Here is an 18,796-nt window from a genome sequence, read left to right on the forward strand (position 1 = left end):
ATGGAATGAGTTCCAGGCAGGAGGCAGAGAGGAGAGGAGGAGGAAGCACTAGCGCAAGTGCAGCAAGCTTCTCAGCACTGGTATGTTCACAACACACTAGGTTCTGTGTGCGTTTGTGTGAGCATATACATTGTGTGTGTGTGTATGTGTGTGTGAGTGTTATCTGGTTGATGGTAGGGCATGATTGGCGTGTGCACGAGGGAGGATGGGGCTGCGAGACACTGATTGGTTGTGCTCCCTCGTAGGGTGTGGCCAGAATATGAATGACTGCTCCTGCCTTTCGCGCTGCCAGGTTTTGGGGACAGTTACCGAGGAGGGATGGGGTGTTTGAGATTGTGCGTGCTGAGGGGAGAGCATCGGAGCTTGTGAGGGAAGGGAGGAAAGAAAAGGGGAGGGGGGTGAACAGAGAGAGAAAGAGAACAGGAGCTTGTGAAGAGAAAGAGGGAGGGAGCTTCAGGCAGCGAGACTGGACTACCGCTCAAACACTGCAGTCTTTCTTTTTGCCTCTCTGTGGAAACTGTCTTTCTCTTCTCCCTGCCTGTCTCTCCTTCTTGCTTATTCTTCTCTCGCTGCTTTGCAATGACCCCAGTGGACACCTTGATCTCCTTGCCCACCTAGAGAAGAGGAGAGAAATGCTGTAGCGGAGGAAGGAGAGACGAGAAGAGGGGACACCGCACACTTTGCTTCACTGATGAGAGTCTGGAAATTAATTAACCGCCGTCAGCACAGAGGGGGGAGCGCAGAGAGGGGCTCAGTGTGAGGTGCAGGGAGAGAATAAGCGGGAGTTGAAGAGGGCGAATTGCTAGATGTGTGAAGAGCAGGCTGTGGAAGAGAGGCAGGGTAACCCCTAGACACTTTTCAGAGACAAGTTAGGGCAGATGCAAAAAGAGCGAGGGGGGAACTAGGCAAGGCAGGAATTCAACAGGGATACTAATCCAAGAAGCCAAAGAATGGTCCTCTCACATTCGTTATTCATCCTCTCACGCTTCTTTTCATAACATCATCCTTCCCTCTCATCTCCTCATCTGTTTTCTTTTTGCATGTCAGCAAAAGCACATCGACAACCACATGCCGAACACTCAGCCACGACTTAGACCCAAGCGTAGCATTTCATTCTCAGCTGATGTGATACTGAGTAAAAGAAGTTGATTGGCCGATTCAGGGGTGCCATTACCTCCCGGCCGAGAGCACCTGCTCAGGAATTTCTCATGAGACCAGGTAGGACGTTTCTGGATCATTTTGCCAGCCCAAAACAGCCGGAGAGGTCGAGCCGAAGCCCTCCGGTCGTTTACCTGATTGAAGCGTTAGGAGATGAAACCGCAGACCGGCTTATCTCTCAGAGCATGACACCTGTGTTTGAGTGATTACAGAGAGGGAAACAGGGATGTACAGATGTGTGTGTGTGTGCTGGGATTATGTCCTAAATACACAGAATTACACAGGTGTTGCGGCAGGATTATGCAGAGTCTCCTGCTGAATATAGTAGCACTGTAGGATTAAAGAGACGAACTCAAGTCAAGTGGATGGCAGCACATTATCTTCTACAGATTAAGTCAGATCAAGTGTGATCACACCTGTGGTAAAATTAAATCAGCCGCTCCAGGGTTTGACAGGGGTTGTAACTATTTTGAGGTAAACTGAGGACAGGTTGAAAAATCACCAAAATCCATCTCTCAGCGCCCAGTGGAATAACTCCTGGTCCCTCGTTGTGGACTTTGCTCAGACCTCAAGTACACAAAGTGACTATCAAAGACTCTTAAAGGCTCATTCAGCTTCCATAATGAGACGCTCGAGCACAGACGAGACTCCGTACCGGCGCAGTCCGTCTCTGGACAGCAAACCTGACACGCCGCCGTTCACTTCTGGGTTTCACCGATTCAGCGGGGAGTTTGAGTACAAGCGGCCACCGTTTGCGTTCGGCTTTCACACAACAAAAGGGCCGCAGACGTCCAAGGGGCGCTACGCCCAGGGGAAGAAGTATGTGGTGTTTTACCTGGACCTCTCCTTCATATTCCTCCTAGAACTGCGGCGCTGCAGGATGGCCGAGGGTTGCATGATGGCCCTGCGATATGGAATGGTCTTCTTCAACCTCCTTTTCTGGGTGAGTCCCTTTTTATCTTCTTCTACCTCTGAGTGAGTGTGAGCTTTGGGGGATGTTTGTTTAGAAGACAGTGCTTCTTCTGCTTTCTTGACTTTTGCATTTTTTAGTTTCTCTGTTACTCATATTTTTTCTTATCTTGTTGAGAGGGAGCTCTCTTGTGTGTGTCTGTGCAACCAGAGTGATGTGAGAGGAGTGAGGAGGGGGGGAGTGTGAGAAAGAGACAGATCATGCATTTAGATCATGTGTACAAAGCCCACTGTGTGGGTGAGTCGAGCTTTTTCTGTTCCCTATACAGTACTTTAAGTGTGGGTGTACTCTGCATTGTTTGCTGTGTTATGCTTTGGCATATTTGGAGCTTGCATTATGTGTACACTAGTTAATCACAGTGTTACCACTGTGCTGTAATTCTTCACCTACCTCTGCTTCACCCTCCTCCCTGCACAACAGCGCTTTCTCAGCCCATCAAAGCATCTGCTGTCAATCTGCTCTATCTTGCTGATCGTATCTGTTTGCCGTGGGGACGTTTTGAGCCTCGGTGTCTGTCTGCCTCTGTCAATCCTACTCCGATAGCCCCACAACAGATCACTTTCATTCGCACTGTGAAGCCTGTCATGTTCCACAGCTGAGCTTCACATTGAATGATCTCGATCTCTGCTTCAGCTATGTTTCATTTTGACTCCCCTTTAATGCAATCCATTGCACAACTTGTCACAGTTTTGAAGGGATGCTGGCCCTTGTGGTTACCTTGCTGGGATTACTTTGATTTGTCATACTTCTGTTCTTATTGGTTATGGAATAAGATGAGGCCTTGAACGCTGAAATGCAATCTAGCTGCCAAGATGCAATCTCCCTCGGGGAATGAGTGACCTCTTCACCTCTTCATCTTCTCTCAGCTATAAAGTGCTGTCAAAGAGGGGGCGCAGTGTTCGTTATTAGCACACTCTCACGTGTGTGCGTGTCCTTGCGCGGGATTATTAATGACCACGCCAAGCTTCTCCTCCTGAGGAGCGAATCGTGTTATAATGCTCCAGGTAAGAACGGAGAAGCTCTTCCAATATAAAACCTGTCTTTGAAAATAACACGTCTGAGTCATAGTGGCAGCTGATGGCGAATGTCAGACCTCAGTGACGGCACCATTTCAGCAGCAATTTACAAGCTGTTAGACGTCCAGTGGTTCGTCCAGACCCAGTTTTTGCACGTCTCATTCAAAATTTAGACGGTTGACTTCATGGATTTTGAATGTGACCTCAATATTCTGTTGACAGTCGGGTGGAGGGGAGCTCGAGCCCGACAGTCAACACAGATTATGCGAACAATTTCAACTTAACTTCTAGAGAGATGCAGCAAATGAGAGTTTACATCCTGCGTGAAAAAGAGGAGCGCAGTACAGTAGGGGCTCTCAACGACTCTTGCTTATAGATTATTTATATGAGTGAGATTTCCACCTCCACAGACTCAGCTGTTAATAAGCTCTCACATAGTGTCTGAGGGAGAGATCTTACCCAAAATAACACAACCATAATCAGTACATAAAAGTAGAAGTGCCATAAAATTCTTAAAAAAATCTATACTTGTGATAAAGCAACCCCTGTGCTGTGCAGCATGATATACAGGATTTATTATTGGACTAATTATGGAAAGGTAAGTTCATCCCAACACTCTTGTAGCTTGACTTTTGCAAATTTTGCCAACTTCACATACATCAGGTGAGCCAGATGTGACTCTGGCGCATTTGACCCTATGGGCCCTAGGCGTTTTTGGGGTATTTTTACGGCCTTTACTTTTAAGCTCATATCACAGTCATTATAAAGGCTACATACACATGCTATATCTTGTTTTTTTCACGACAATCTGGGCTAACCAGATTTGATTTCATCATTTCATGTCCTTCTATGTGTACTTACCTATGTGTGTGCGCTTTGTCTGTGTGTGTGTGTGTGTGTGTGTGCGCGCATCGGGGCGAAACTCCGCCGTGCACGATACAGAGGACAGAGAATTGTAAACGGCGGTGCACCGCTGCTAGTTGCATATAGGGGAAACACTGCTCTTTTTAGTATGAGTTCTTCTGGGTCATCGTGTACAGTTGCTTTGCTTTCAGGACTCTCTCCGGCAGCCATTCTCGCCTCTAAACTTTTCTATGCTCTCACTCTCACCCGCTCAAGCGTGCCTGTGGTGTGCAGTGGTGAAATGGGTCCCCACTGAAACACTTTCCCGCCGCACACGTTCCGGACGTTGTTTGGGCTATTGACCGGTATTGCAGTATATGAAAAATTCATATCATAACGAAAATAAATACTGGTTTTCGGTACAAACCGGTATACCGCCCACCCCTTATATGCGTGGCATTTCTGTGCGACCCTGCATTCTCGAGTAATCTATCCAACAGTAATGTGTGTGCAGAGCTGTATGAAAGCTCTGTTATACATCATTTTAGTGTATCATTTTTTTTCGCTGTGAAAACATTGGACTACTGACAAGTGATTTTTTTTCGCTGTGAAAACATTGGACTACTGACAAGTGCTTGGTCTTGTCGGAAGGCTACAATTCCGCTGTTTCAGGTGACATGCGTGGTGCACGGTCGCGGAGAAAAACTATAGAGAAGAACAAGTGTGAATTTGGACACACTATGCATTGTTCGGGCCCATAGGGTTAAAGGTCCAGTGTGAAGGATTAAGGGGGGGTATATTGGCAGAAATGGCATACTTAATAAATTAAGCATGTTTTCTTTAGTGTCTACTCACCTGAATATAAAAATTGTTGTGCTTTCAGTACTGGAGCACACTCTAGCACAAACTGGACTGTTAGTAAATTCAGAGCGCTGTTGGGTCTACTGTTGAGTTATTCAGAAGCCCACACTCTCAGAGCAGCAGAGCATACTCTGGACACTGTCTGGGGAGACAGAGCACCAGAATGCCATGTGGAGTGAATGTGTGATTAACTCATGTAGAAATAGAACGCTCCGTTTCTTCAAACGACAGGGCTCTCATTTTGGTGTAGAGCATCAGATTGGATTTACGAACGCATCTTCAGAGTGAGCCGTTTATATCTACATAGGGAGCTGGTCGTCGTCCATTGAGATCACCATGTTGCAGTGCCATCTTTCTACAATACAAACTAAACACTCGCTCGAAATAGACCCTTCTATTGTTAGTAAATAGATGACGTTTTTTGGTGGGTGTGGCTTAGCCGGAGGCACAACAATTCTCCACAGACATTAGCTAGCAGTAGCACTCTGGTACAAACTGGAGCGTTCATAAATTTGGAGCGTTGTCTGAATGTATCGTTATCCAAAGCGCCGCACTCTAGCACTTTAGGCACTCAGTCTGTGGAGACGGAGCAGCAAAGCGCCAAGCAGAGTGAATGTGTGATTAACTTAACTGCATTAATTCAAGAAATATAACGCTCCGTTTCTTCAACCAACAGGGCTCTCATTTTAGCGTAGAGCGTCAGATTGAATTTACGAACGCACCATATCAGGTCACTCACTCTCCGGGACCACCAATGTTACTTGAAAACGTAAACACAGACCAACGTGACCAGACTGGCCGACCCGTATGCTCTCACTCAGTGGATGATGTCACAGGAAGCTTTGTGGTTGATTACTATGCCAATCTTACAAAGGAGGACGACACTTGAACGATTTCTTCTTGTGTGTTTGGCTATCGAAGCTAACATTAGCTAATGGGCTAAAAAGACAACATTTTAAAAGGTCTACAGGACCATTGGTGTTTTCGAGTTTTCAGGTCGGCCACCATAGTTAGCAGCCCCTTTGCGACAAGCATTAATGTAGTACTGCTTCAATCAGTGTTTTTACCGGTTTAAATCACCAGGTCAGTTTGTTTTGGAGAAGAAGAGACTTCTGCTGATAATTTTGACTCCTGGTAAAAACCTCTTGAATGTCTAAATCAGAAATGTGGTGAGCACATTTTGAGTTATCACAGAAAAAAGTTGAGCACACATTAGCAGGTGCTGGGCTGGTGGCCGGTCTGCGATGAGCCAAACAGTCTGTTTGTGTTGGAGAGGAAGAGACCTCTACAGATAATTCAGCTCCCGGTATAAACCTCCTGAATAATGAACACTGAAGAAATTCTAACCAGGGAAGGTTTCAGCTGGTTGCAATCTGCAGTCCTCACCACTAGATGCCACTAAATCTCACACACTGCTCCTCTAAATGTCTTTTAAAACTGACAAACTGGAAAAGAGTTCAGTTAAGATACTGTTCATATTTTTGTGTACAGGTATACTTCATCCTGGCTGAATAAACTGCCTGAGACTCAGTTAGTGGCCTTGAATATAACAAATAGGTCTGTTGGGGAAATCATTCATTAATATATCATCATTGCTGATTTCCCCAAACCCAAAAGTACAGTGGGGTCGGCGAAGCTTCCTCCATTGAAACAGCGATTTCATCAGAGTAATTTACCACCATCAAAGTGAAAGTGTGTGCTCCGGTGCATGTACCATGCACGAAAATAATAATTTTCCATTTTGAAAACATATCACAGGATAACAGGGAATATCAGAGGAGTAATTCTCTGCTTATTTCCTAACGGACAGCGATCATTCTTCCTTGTGAAATATTGATTCTACATTAAAGTTGCTGAGCTACACAGTTGTCATTATTTAGCCCATTTCCCCTGCGATGATATCGGTGAGCAGGCGGAAAACAAGCAACAAGGACAAAAAGAGGACACGCTGCCATGAAAACATATTTTATAAGGAATGAAGATCATCAAGTGCTCACTAGAGGACCCCAACGACAATAAGCCTTCAGACTTTATTGTGTTTACACCCTTGGTGATTTGTAATGTGCAGTATTTAATGACTGCAGTGCAGTGTTATATGTGTTTTTAATCGTGAAATAAAATCAATCAATCAGGACCGTCTTACAACATGTGACAGCTACTTGTAGGAAGGGTGTTCACAAAGGTCTGCATCAGCTGGAAGTGAAAGTCTAGTCTAAATGATTGGGTTCGGTTATTTGTTTAGTAATCAGCTGATTAATTAATTAATTAGTCAAAGAGAAAATGAAGCATTTTGACAACTGCGTAGTTTTAAAACAAGTTTTCAAGCAAAAGCACCAAACTGCTGGTTCCAGACCCTCAACTGTGAGAATTTTTTCACTGTTTTATATCACTGTAAATTTAATATTTTCAATTTTGGGACTGCTGGTTGAACAAATGAGGTTATTTAAAAAGATTTTCGTTGTTCAATGGAAAAATTTATTTAATATTATCTATAACACAACTCAAGATGTATCTATACATATCATACAACTACAGATATTATATACATGTTTATCTATTTGGGGTCTAGAATAAACTTGCAATAATTAAGAGGAATCAATCCTGCATCTAATGTGGTACTGTCCCATAGTCGCCTCATTTTGGGATAACATTTAAAGGGGGATGCTGATCTACAATGACAAATATATAATCAACTTACAAACAGTAATTTGGAGAACTTAAGTAGCAGCAAATCAGAGATCAATAACATTGTTATATTGTTTGGTAAAGCTTTTATAAGCTGTTATATGCTGTTATTTGTTTTTGCCCACTCACCCATCTCTGTACATACTCCTATTTGATGCTCATTTCTGTGTGTGTGTTTGCTTGTGAGTTTGTGTGTGTCAACATGTGTTTGCTTGTTTGATGTATTACATCATTTGTGGAGATGTGTGTGGGTGTGTGTATGTATTGTATGTGTATATGTCATGGGACTTGTTTGGGGGAATCAGTTAACATGCTAATCAGGGGCAACGTTTAGTGTCTGAGTGAAAAGCATGTAGCTTTCCCCCAACTCCAATACAAACCTGTTCGCGTCATTGTTAGACGCTCAGAGCAATGGACGTAGATTAAATAACATATGCCGTTTGTGGCACTGAAAGGTGTATTTTAGCAACATCTGCAATTTTTTCCAAGCCATAACCAAGTAGTTTTTCTGCCAAAAGCTAAACACTGAACCCTTCCGCGTCAAGATATAATGCAGAAGGTTGCCCCCAGTGTCATTTTAGTAACGCCAAGGGCTTCTGCCCAAAACATGAGGAGTAGGGATGAAATCACGTTGGCTGGATGGGTCACACCGCTTGTCAGTCATGTGATATATGAGTACACATCAGTGTGTACAGTCTGTCAGTAATTGCTTTGTTCTGTCAGCAGGCAGTGTGCAGTACAGACATATTAAGTATGTAGTCAGCAGTACATTAGTGTGCGATTCTGAACACAGTGTTAAATTCAAGATGGCACATAACTTCTTCCATGCATTTGGACTGGAGACCTGCTCAGCACCATTGTGCTTACTGCTGCCCCAAGTGACCACATGCAGTATTGCATGTAGCTAACACATGTCTGAGTACAGTGCAAAATGTCTTGAAATGTCACTCAAGCTGCTTTCACACCTCCACACAGGGACTGCCCTGAGAACCACCTGCCTGCAAGAGCGTTCCCCCAAAAAGCAAAGCATTTTTAAAAGTTGCTGCTGCTGCTATGGTCCACAGCTGCTTGTAGCTCTGTACTGTAGCAAGACAAAGGAAATCACTGAAATGACCTAATATTTTTTCATGTTTGGACAATTCACCAGTCATCTTAACATTATCAGTACCTCCATCTTGTCTCCTTTCTGCTTCTGTGATGCCTCCTATTTGATCCGCCAAAGCCAGGTGACACCCACCAGAAGTCAAACACGCTGTCACGTCAAGTTGGCGATAACCGCCTCATAGCCTTATGGCTATGTTGGACATCGCTTCCTCTCTGCCACCTTCCCCTCAATGAAAAACTGGAGGCGGCGAGTTACCACATGGCGGTGTGAAAGCAAAAATTCACACTCCTCCTGGGTTTGCATCATAAAAATGCATTTGATGCTCTGATAGACATTTGTGAGTGTTAAATACCAGAATCCCTTGTATCGCCATGCAGGACTTTTGACACAAGACCCAAAAGTTCTCCGTCATGCAAGAAGCTAAGTGTCTTTCTAGAGGCAGCAAGAAAAGAAAAAAGCCCAGAAGAAATGGGCCGTTATACTATGTGCAGTGACAGCTTTGGCCGAAATGAAGAAGAAAACTGTGCCACTGAGAGAAAGTCAGACAGGAAAGTGTGGAGTAAAGACAGCACAGTACAGACCTGACTGTTTAACTGACACAAGATAATAATATATACACCATAGCAACAAGAGCTTAGCACTGAAGACATAAATAAGAGAAACTAAGATACCAACAACATCAGGAGAGCAGCTTCAACGACAAACATAATCAGGAGCACAATCAGTCTGTCAGTCTGAATTTGTCATGTTGCAGGAATGACAGGCAGATTAGAGAGTGACAAACTGCACACACTCACAGAGACCTGTCATGTGTTAATATCCACGACAATTTAAATAAACCTTGACACAGTCGGCACTTTGAACTCAACACCATATTATTGACGATGCTGCGTGAGAAGACGGTGTGACACGTGACGAACACTTCAGCCTGCAAACATACAGAGCAGCTTGTTTTGAATGCAAGTGACTGAGTGCCTGTGGGCTTCGAATAGTTTGCATCTTAGCTGAGGTCAGCTTGAATTCACTGCACCTAACAATGGATTGCAGTAACAACCCAGGGACACGGCAAATAAGAAAATATCAAAACATCAATAGAAACTTCTCAAAGCGCTCCTGCAGCCTGATCCATTTCTCTGCTGTCCATCTGTATTCTCACCATGTTACAAACAGCCGCATTTTCACCAACAAAAAAATGGATAGATTCACAGCTTTCATTGGTGTCTCGCCTCTTTGTCGCACCACAACTGGGTTTGCTTAAATTGGATCGCAAACAATGTCATAATATTTGATGGAGTTATCTCAAACTGGATGAAATGAAAAAGATAAGTCAGAGGCCTTGTGGAGTGTGAGCTGTCTCCCAGCGGAGCGTTTTCAGGTCGAGTGAGTATTTGGGTGTTTAGGATTGAAGGCAGACCTCCCTGCTCTGTTTTCCTCCCATTCTGGCATCACGTCGCTCCCTCGTGGTGGGCAGCAAACTGCCAATCACCCATGCTGGGCTGCCCAGAGCGCAGCAGGAGGTGGAGGAGAACCAAACTGTGGTAGAAAAGGTGCTTTTTGTTCTTGTGGCTGCTAAAATAAGACAAGAGGAAGACTCACATCCGACCATCTCTGCTACGATTCCTTAATTAAACAGGTGATATTTTTCTTTCCTTCCATCAGTGGTGTTAATGGTGGATCTTTGAAACACTTAAAAACTGGATTTAAATTAACTGGAAGCTGCGCCAGTTGTGACACTGCCTTGTGTTAGTTTGTCAGCAGCTGTTCCAGTTATCACCTTACTCTGTAGATGGGGAGGTGTCAAATCTGCTACCAGTCAAACCAGTGGGTACAAATTAAATTAAATGGGACCTATTACACTGTAAAATTTGACAAGTTGATCTTACTTGAAAAATCTAGGTAACTGACTGCCTTAAAGTATCTTTAATATAACTATTAAAGATATGTTTACTTTATATCTTATTTAATTCTACTCTGGCCATGGTATGAAGTCATAATATCCCAGTTTCCACCAGGCAGTACGGTATGGTCTAGTTCTGTACGCTTTTTTCCCCGTTTCCACTGTGAAAAGTTGTGGATGGTACCACTGGAGCCGTTCCACACTGTCCCCATTTTTGGTCCCCCCTCTGTTGGGGTACCTAGCACACAGATCTGGCACTAAAAGGTGGAGCTGTGAACACTGCAGTCTGATTGGTCAGTAGAGGACGGTCACTCTGCTCAGGGCTGAGTTGTGGCTGGTTTTGAGGCTCATGTAACCACTGTTCATACTGTGGAGAGTTTTATTACTGTAACTATAAAATGAAAGGATGTTTTGCTGCCTCTCACAGCATCTGGAGTCGGAGTAAAATAAGTTAATTCACTGGGCCGACTGCCGGCAATTTTTTAGGTGGAACATTAACTTGTAATGTTACTCAATGCATGAGTTGATGATGTAGATCCATCAACACACCTTAAATTTCACTGTGACAACTTTGACCATCACTTTAGTTTTTATATGACATACACTTTTAGTAATGAGTGGATCTTCAAGTGTTTATATATATTAATTTCGGCTGGGTTATGTGAACTGCATATATTCTAATCCTCACTCAGAGAAAAATATGGCGTCACTTTCCTGTGGGCTACATCAACACTGAACCCCTGAGCTTGCCTGAGAAGGACCAAATGCACATTTATATTTTTAAATATCCCATGGCAAGTGTACATTACATCGCCTACACTGCTGCATCTAGCTACATGCTAACATCAGGGAAACATGTAAACTTGGTCGCTGATGTTGTTACATTCATAGATATCATATACAGTAGATACCTCGCTGATGGCTTCGGCCCGTTACAGCGATGCGTCAACCTCGCCGCCATTTTGGGGAGGTCACTGCCTGCTGGCTAGTACTGTTGTGTATGGGGATAAGTCTTCAGCAAACTTGGCGTGCTCACTCAAAAGTCTCAAAGTGTAATTGGGTGCTGGTCCAAAAACTTACAGCAAAACAGAAAAACCCGACAGCACTCACTAATAAGTATAACACTTTTTAATATAGTGGACTGAACAGCAGCAGGCGAACGGATGCATTTCAGCTCATAGCCGTCCTTAGCATTAGGAAATGGCCACTTTAGAATGAAAATACAGACAGTACTTACCGAACCTCATGCCGACAAGAAGTCCAGTGTAGTTTTTAATCCACAAAACTCGTTCGGGGTTAGGGTTAGCTAGCCAGAATAACAGCTACACTTGAAATGCATGGAACCCACATTTTGAAAATGTAAAAAAAACCCTCCGCTAACGCGTTTCAAAAACGTCAGAACGGCTCGTCTGTCGTAATCCAAATGCCGTGAAGCCGCGGCATGCAAAATTGACTCGAAAAGATGTAATTTACTCCACTTTAATAGCATCATTTCTCACCGTGGTCAGTTAGGCTGCCCCGCAGGCTGCTGTGTTTACCTGGCAACTTGCGCGAGACTTGAGAACTAGCACCACCACTAGCCATCAGCTAGTCTCACGCGAGTTGCCATGTAAACACAGCACTCCTAGCTGTTATCCTCCGATACCCCGAACGAGTTTTGTGGATTAAAAACTACACTGGACTTCTTGTTGGCATGAGGTTTGGTAAGTACTGTCTGTATCTTCATTCTAAAGTGGCCATTTCCTAACGGTGAGGACGGCTATGAGCTGAAACACGTCCGTTCAACTGCTGCTGTTCAGTCCACTATATTAAAAAGTGTTATACTTATTAGTGAGTGCTGTCGGGTTTTTATGCTTTGCTGTAATTTTTTGGACCGGCACCCAATTACACTTTGGGACTTTTGAGTGAGCACGCCGAGTTTGCTGAAGACTTATCTCCATACGCAACAGTACTAGCCAGCTGGCAGTGACCTCCCCAAGATGGCGGCGACGTTGAGGCACAGTAGCCACAGGAATGAGTCATCTATGATTATATATATATATCTATGGTTACCATTCTCCCTGATTTCGGATCAGATTCTTGCTGTAACCTGTCCAGTTGTGTTTCGGAGCTTTTATTGATGATTTTTCACAGCATTTTAGAGTCAGGTGCTAAAAGAGAGTGTTTCAGACAGAGGGTGAATACAGGCGTCCCAGCTCCGACAGTCTGAGGGAAATTAAGTATTTTTTGACCAATAAACATGCTCTGGTAGAAACATTAAATACAAAGACATCGAATATGAGCACAAAGGTTCTCTGTAAACAAATTAGTGAAATAACCAGGAACACAATTAAACTCTGTACAAACAAAAGGGATGAGTTTTTTTTTCAACATGTCATTAAAAATGGGAAAAAAAGGAAACTGAACCAAAAAATTATAATAATATTGTGTAAAGTAGTTGCTCAGTCAATAAGAAGGGTCTTTTGTTCTTTTCTGTTTATGTCATGTTTGCTGGAGCAGAAGGTCTTTTGTGAATTTTACAAAAAAGTTTCCATCTGCGACATGGCTTTGCAGCTTCTTGTTGGCCACTTGTTTTGTTTCCACTGACTGAATGATTCCATCAATTCATCTTTTACTTACTGTCATATAAAAAGCATTAAATAACAGACTATTAAAAACCCCTGCTGAGTGGAAGCAGGTGCTTCACTGCACAATGAAATACAATTTAGCAAATATCTTGAAACGTCTAAATTACTTTTATATTCCAAAAATAATGCATCAGCATAAAATCTACTGTATATTTCTTTAGAGTGAAGAAGTGAACAAAGTGGTCTTGGTTGATTGGATTTCTGCTCTCAGTCAGGCTCATGACACAACAGCCAGAGGCGTCAGTGTCATTCTCTGGGACAAACTGTCCGCTCACGCCGGTGTCACCGACTAATTTGCTCTCAAGGCAACAGCAAGAGGTCAAGAGGTCAAACTGTGACGAGTGAGTGAGAACGATCGTTATGATTGAGGTCAGAGCTGCTGGTCTGCGGCGACTGAACAAACCAGGGTGATGGGAATAAGCGGCAGACGACGCTGGAGCGAGCTTAATGCTGTTTTCCTGCAGGATGAGTCAAAATTAAAGCTTTAAAACAACTTTCATAAACTTGAGCTTTAATCCGTCTCTCAAAACAAACATTTTGATGTCATGCCCTTGTATTTAAATGTTTTATTCCTGTTTATTATTCACAAATGTCCTTGGCAGTACTTGCCGTGATTTTATTTATGATGATATTATTGTCTGAAACACTTCTGAGATAAGGGCTCATTGTTTTTTTCCTTCTCTTTTTAACCAAATTAGCCTCGAAAGTAAACAGTTTTTTTTTGTTTGCTCAAGGAGCAGATTGGTTTAAACCTAGTTTCACTCTGATTTTATGTCCCCAAGCATCCAATTTATGTTCGCTGCTGCAGACACTTATCACCCTTGCTTACATTAAACAGGGTCCTCTTGCAGTGTTGACAGCTCAGACAATGCTTCTGGTGATAAAAAAAAGGAGGAGAAAATACAAATCAAGTGCTAATTATGCATCTGAGTTCCTCAAAGTAAGTTAAAAAAGGAACAGATAAACTGCAGTGTGTTTGTGCTGCAAAGTGTGTTTTTTAAAATCTGTTTTCCTCGCCATTGTTTTGACGGCTAAAATTCCAAAGCTCCATTTGCCTCAACAATGTCCCATTGGAACGAAAGCCCATTTCTCCTATAGCCTGCCATCTCACACGCAAACGATTGTTGCCCCAAAGTCACATTTCTCTGAAAATACACTCTCCCTGAAGTTAGTTCCAGTTTCCCAGTGGCAACTGAGCCACAGAACCTATATGTTATTACTGACCATTGGCGGAGTTTCTCAGGGGTGTTTGAGCCACCAATCCCAGGTGTATTCGACAACCCTTTGCAGCGTTTTCCAGCACCTTTTGAGCTACCAATCCTGAGTAGTGTTTCTACCCTTTGTAGTATTTCCCAGCAGTGTTTGAGTCACCAATCCCAGGTGTTTTTGCCGACCCTTTGCAGCGTTTCCCAGCACCGTTTGGGCCACTAATGCCAGGGGTTTTAGAGACCCTTTGTGCCATTTGCAAGCGGTGTTTGCGCCACTAATCTTAGGTGTTTTTACGAACCATTTGTGGCCTTTTACCAGGGTGTTCCAGGTGTTTTTATTGACTCTTTGGGGCGTTTCCCAGCAGCAATTGCAACACTGATCCTGGGCGTTTTTACTGATCCTTCGCACTGATCCTGCCCTGCTATTCCAGTGACTCAAGTGCCAACAAACATGGGTGTTTTAAGCCCAAGCACAATCTTTTCCAAACCATAAGTGAGTGGTTTTTGTGCCTTAACCTAGTCACACACGAATTTAACGTATCCATGTTTTACAGAAAAGCACAATGCAAACATTTTTCTAACGACAGATGTCTAACTGCAGGGAATTTGTATTTACGGGGAACCAGGACTTGGGCACAGTGGGTTTTTGTTTTTGGGATAACTGGCTGTGGGACAACTGAATTATCAGTCCAGTGGGGCTATTTTTGGACTAAGGGGATTCAGAATTTAGGAAGTCGGAACAATGGACAGTCTGCACTTTTTTCACCTGGAATTTTGTATTTTTATGTGATTTGGCACATTTTTAAACCATCGAAAAAGCCTTTCTCCCCCATCTCCTATTACATGGTTGCGTGATACAGTGTCTTTTTTGGAGTTGGAGAAGAGCAGGTTCATTGTTGGAAAAACTCATGAAACTGAATGGTTTTTTGACTGTACCAAAAATGCTAAGAAAATATGTAAAAAAGCAAAAAAAAAGAAAAAAGAAATAACCCTACAATATGGACAGGCTGCGATATTGTATATTAGTAGTTGTACATGCAGTGGTGTTATTAGAGTCAATATATACGTTTTACTTTTTAGTCTTTGTGTCTCTCTGCAAACAGAAATGTGGAACAAAGCCATTACTGTCTTAATTCTGATTTCATGCTTTTATGTCATTAAAAGGTGCATCAACTTGCAGATTGTCATGGAAACAAGTCTTTTTCAAAGCACTGCATGAAAGGAAATCACAAGGTCTGCGTTTGTTTGTCCATGAATGTGTCTGTGTGTGTGTGTGTGTGAGTGTTTGAGTGTGTGCTGCTCACATCCGTCACACATGTCACACACTTTGGGTGCTAATAGGCTCAAAGTGGAATCCAATGGCTCTTCACTCACTCGGGGCTACAGTCAGTTACTCTTGCATTAGTTTCCATTACTGTAAGTGTGAGAAATAAGCTCAGCACTCTGACCTCGTACTCTTTGAACATCTGTGTGGGTGAGCACAGTCTGAGTATCACACCAGACAAAGCGTCAAATAAATAAATATATAAATGAAAGAAAATGGAGAGACTGGTTTCTGCGCTCCGGGACAAATGCTGATTATCCCCCCTAAATGTGGCAGCAGTGACTCCACCATAAAATTGCAACAGTGGGCAACTCAAAAATATGCGATGATGCACAACACTAATCGTCTTCAGCGGAAACCACCACAGAGCTGCAAAAGGCGCCCCACAGCTACAAAATACCAAAATAAGACTCTCATTTACAGCCACTTTTTAATTAATCTTGTTAGCACAAATGTGGCTTTTCCACATTGCAAGAGGGGCGAGGGGGGTGGGGGGGATGAAACCGATGCAGCAGCGGGTGAGGCTGGGATAGAAAGAGATAGGAGGAGAGCTGGCAGAAGGAAGAGACTGAAGATGTGTCCTCTGAAGTTGTGTTTACTTGTCATCGTAATGTAGGTCAGAGCCCAACGGAGGATCCATAGATTGCCTGAGTTGTGAATGGGTTGCATCTGTCTCCACCGATTTAGCCCGATCAATAGAAATCGTCTTTCCACTGATTTGAGATCTGTCTGCCCCACCCCCGCCCAGCCCCTGCCTTCACACAGTCCATCAATTCACAGCAGAACCGGGGGGACGTGCACAGCATGAGTGGTCCGGATAATGGGCCTGCAGTTTGCTGAGTTTGGCATGTTTGTGTACAGAGCTCAAAGGCAACATCGCCACACCCACATTAGATTGTGTGGAAACACACTCTTTCACACCCTGACACTGTCAAGATGACTAAGTTTGCGGATGATAATACTCTGGTGGGACGTATTTCCTGTAATGATGAGATAATTTACAGGAAAGAGGTCTCCTCTCTGGTCAGCTGGACATAAAAACTTGTGATGGACTTCACTAAAACCCAGGGAGAGCTACTACTCCTGGTCATCAACAACCAGGTGGTGCAGAGAGTGGATCATATCATGTTCCCTTAAATGGGACAGCCAGGTCTGTAGAAGAAAATGTTCGTATTGTATGTTTCTGCAAACCATGCATATGTTACACTGTACACTGCATACATATCATATCAAGCTTTCTAAAGGAGCACACTTCATGAGCTGACTTTGTTATGGGGAGGTGGAGAGGATGGAGGATGACGTGACTCCAAGGTGAGATGCCTGTCAAGCTGCAGACCACTGTTCAACACCAATAAACAACACAATCGGTTGTGTTTCGGCAAGTCATCGCTGTGTCTCCAGCGATTTTTGTAGCCCCTGCATGTGAGTGTTTTTTAGCAACCTGTCACTTTCCACTGGGGATAGTGCCATGAAAAGTGGTTGTTTTTTTAATAAGACATCTCTGTGTTTCCTGCCGGGACAGAGCTACAAAAAGTGGTTGTTTTTTACTGAGACCTCGCTGTGTTTCCAGGCAGGATTGTGCCCCCAAAACCAGGCATTTTAAACTGAAACACAGTCTTTTTCTGACTATAACCAAGTGTTTTGTTTTTGTTTCATTTCCTAAACCTAACCACACGTCTCCTAGGAGGGATGCCTGTCAAGCTGCAGACCACTGTTCGAGACCAATAAACAACAAAACGGGTTAAGTTTTAAAGAGTCATTGCTGCGTTTCCAGCATTTTTTTAGCCCCTGCACGTGTTTTTTTTAGCGACCTGTCACTGTTTGTCCACTGACGACAAAGCCATGAAAAGCAGTTGTTTTTTACCCAAATGTTGCTGTGTTTCCAGGCCCCCAAAACTGGGGATTTTAGGCCAAAACATGATCTTCTCCTGACCATAACCAGGTGTTTTGTTTGGTTTTTTTCCTAACCTAACCACATGTCTTCTAGGTGACATGCCTGTCAAGCTGCAGACCACTGTTCGTGACCAATAAACAACAAAACTGGCTCTACTTCAGCAAGTCCAGCAACTTTTTTAGCCTCTGCATGTGGGTGTTTTTTAGCGACCTGTCACTGTTTGTCCACTGGGGATAGTGCCACAAAAAGCCTTTTTCACAAGGCATCTCTGTGTTTCCTGTTGGGACAGAGCCATAAAAAGTGGTTGTTTTTTTACCGAAACATCGCTGTGTTTCCAGGTGGGACTGTGCCCCCAAAACCGAGGATTTTAAACCAACACATGATCTTTTTCCTGACCATAACCAGGTGTTTTTTGGTTTTTTTTCTAAACCTAACCACACGTCTCCTAAGAGAGATGCCTGTCAAGCTGCGGACCACTGTTCAAGACCAATAAACAACACAACTGGTTGTGTTTCAGCAAGTCATCGTTGTGTTTCCAGTGATTTTTTTAGCCCCTGCACAAGGGTGTATTTTAGCGTGTTTGTCCACTGTGGATAGTGCCCCGACAACTGGTTGTTTTCAACAAAACTTCTCTGCATTTCCTGCCGAGATAAAGCCATTAAAAACATTTTTTTTGGGACATCTCTCTGTTTCTTGCAGGAGTAAAGCCACAAAAAACGCTTGTTCTTTTTACCAAGAGACATCTCTGTGTTTCTAGGTGGGATTATGCCCCCAAAACCGGGGATTTTACGCCGAAACATGATCTTTTCCTAACCATGACCAAGTATTTTTTTCCCTCAACCTAACCACCCATGAAGCACAGCATTGTTGACACATATCCGCCACATCATAACGTACAAATGTAACATATACGTGCTTTTCAAAAATGTACAATGCCAACGTTTTTTTCTGTTTGATTTGATTGAGATGAACAGGAAGACAACTTCATGATCATCCAGCAGAAAACTCACCACCTTTAAGACAGCTTGGAAAAAACAGCCGGGGCGCATAGTAGCGTCAGACCTGTTAAAACGTAAGTGAACGGGCAACCTTCAAGTGCAAAGTTAGTCCACTAAACAAGCTTTTTTTCCACAAAGACCGCCTCATATCGTTAGGATAAATGTCAGAGAACATATAGAAAATGACATGTAAACGTGTTGTCTTACCTT

At 43.4% G+C, this 18,796-nt stretch overlaps 1 protein-coding gene and 1 long non-coding RNA gene across 5 annotated transcripts in view; one reads left to right on the forward strand and one right to left on the reverse strand.

Moving 5' to 3' along the window:
* The window catches only part of tspan4a (tetraspanin 4a), a 245,619-nt gene that overhangs the window by 49,822 nt on the left and 177,001 nt on the right, over nt 1-18,796 (forward strand). For 2 of the 3 annotated variants that reach the window (XM_050051936.1, XM_050051945.1), the window contains exon 2: nt 2,022-2,101. In XM_050051936.1, the coding sequence (XP_049907893.1) occupies nt 2,039-2,101 (63 nt within the window). In that variant the 5' untranslated portion in view covers nt 2,022-2,038. Of the gene's footprint in view, nt 1-398; nt 2,102-18,796 lie in introns of those variants that run through there. The other variant, XM_050051927.1, reaches the window with a different exon arrangement.
* Nucleotides 1-18,796, reverse strand: part of LOC126394839 (uncharacterized) — a 212,331-nt gene that overhangs the window by 45,259 nt on the left and 148,276 nt on the right. The gene's annotated exons all lie outside the window — the stretch shown is intronic.

The sequence above is a fragment of the Epinephelus moara genome, chromosome 1, assembly GCF_006386435.1.
Source record: "Epinephelus moara isolate mb chromosome 1, YSFRI_EMoa_1.0, whole genome shotgun sequence".
Taxonomy (NCBI): Eukaryota; Metazoa; Chordata; class Actinopteri; order Perciformes; family Serranidae; genus Epinephelus; species Epinephelus moara.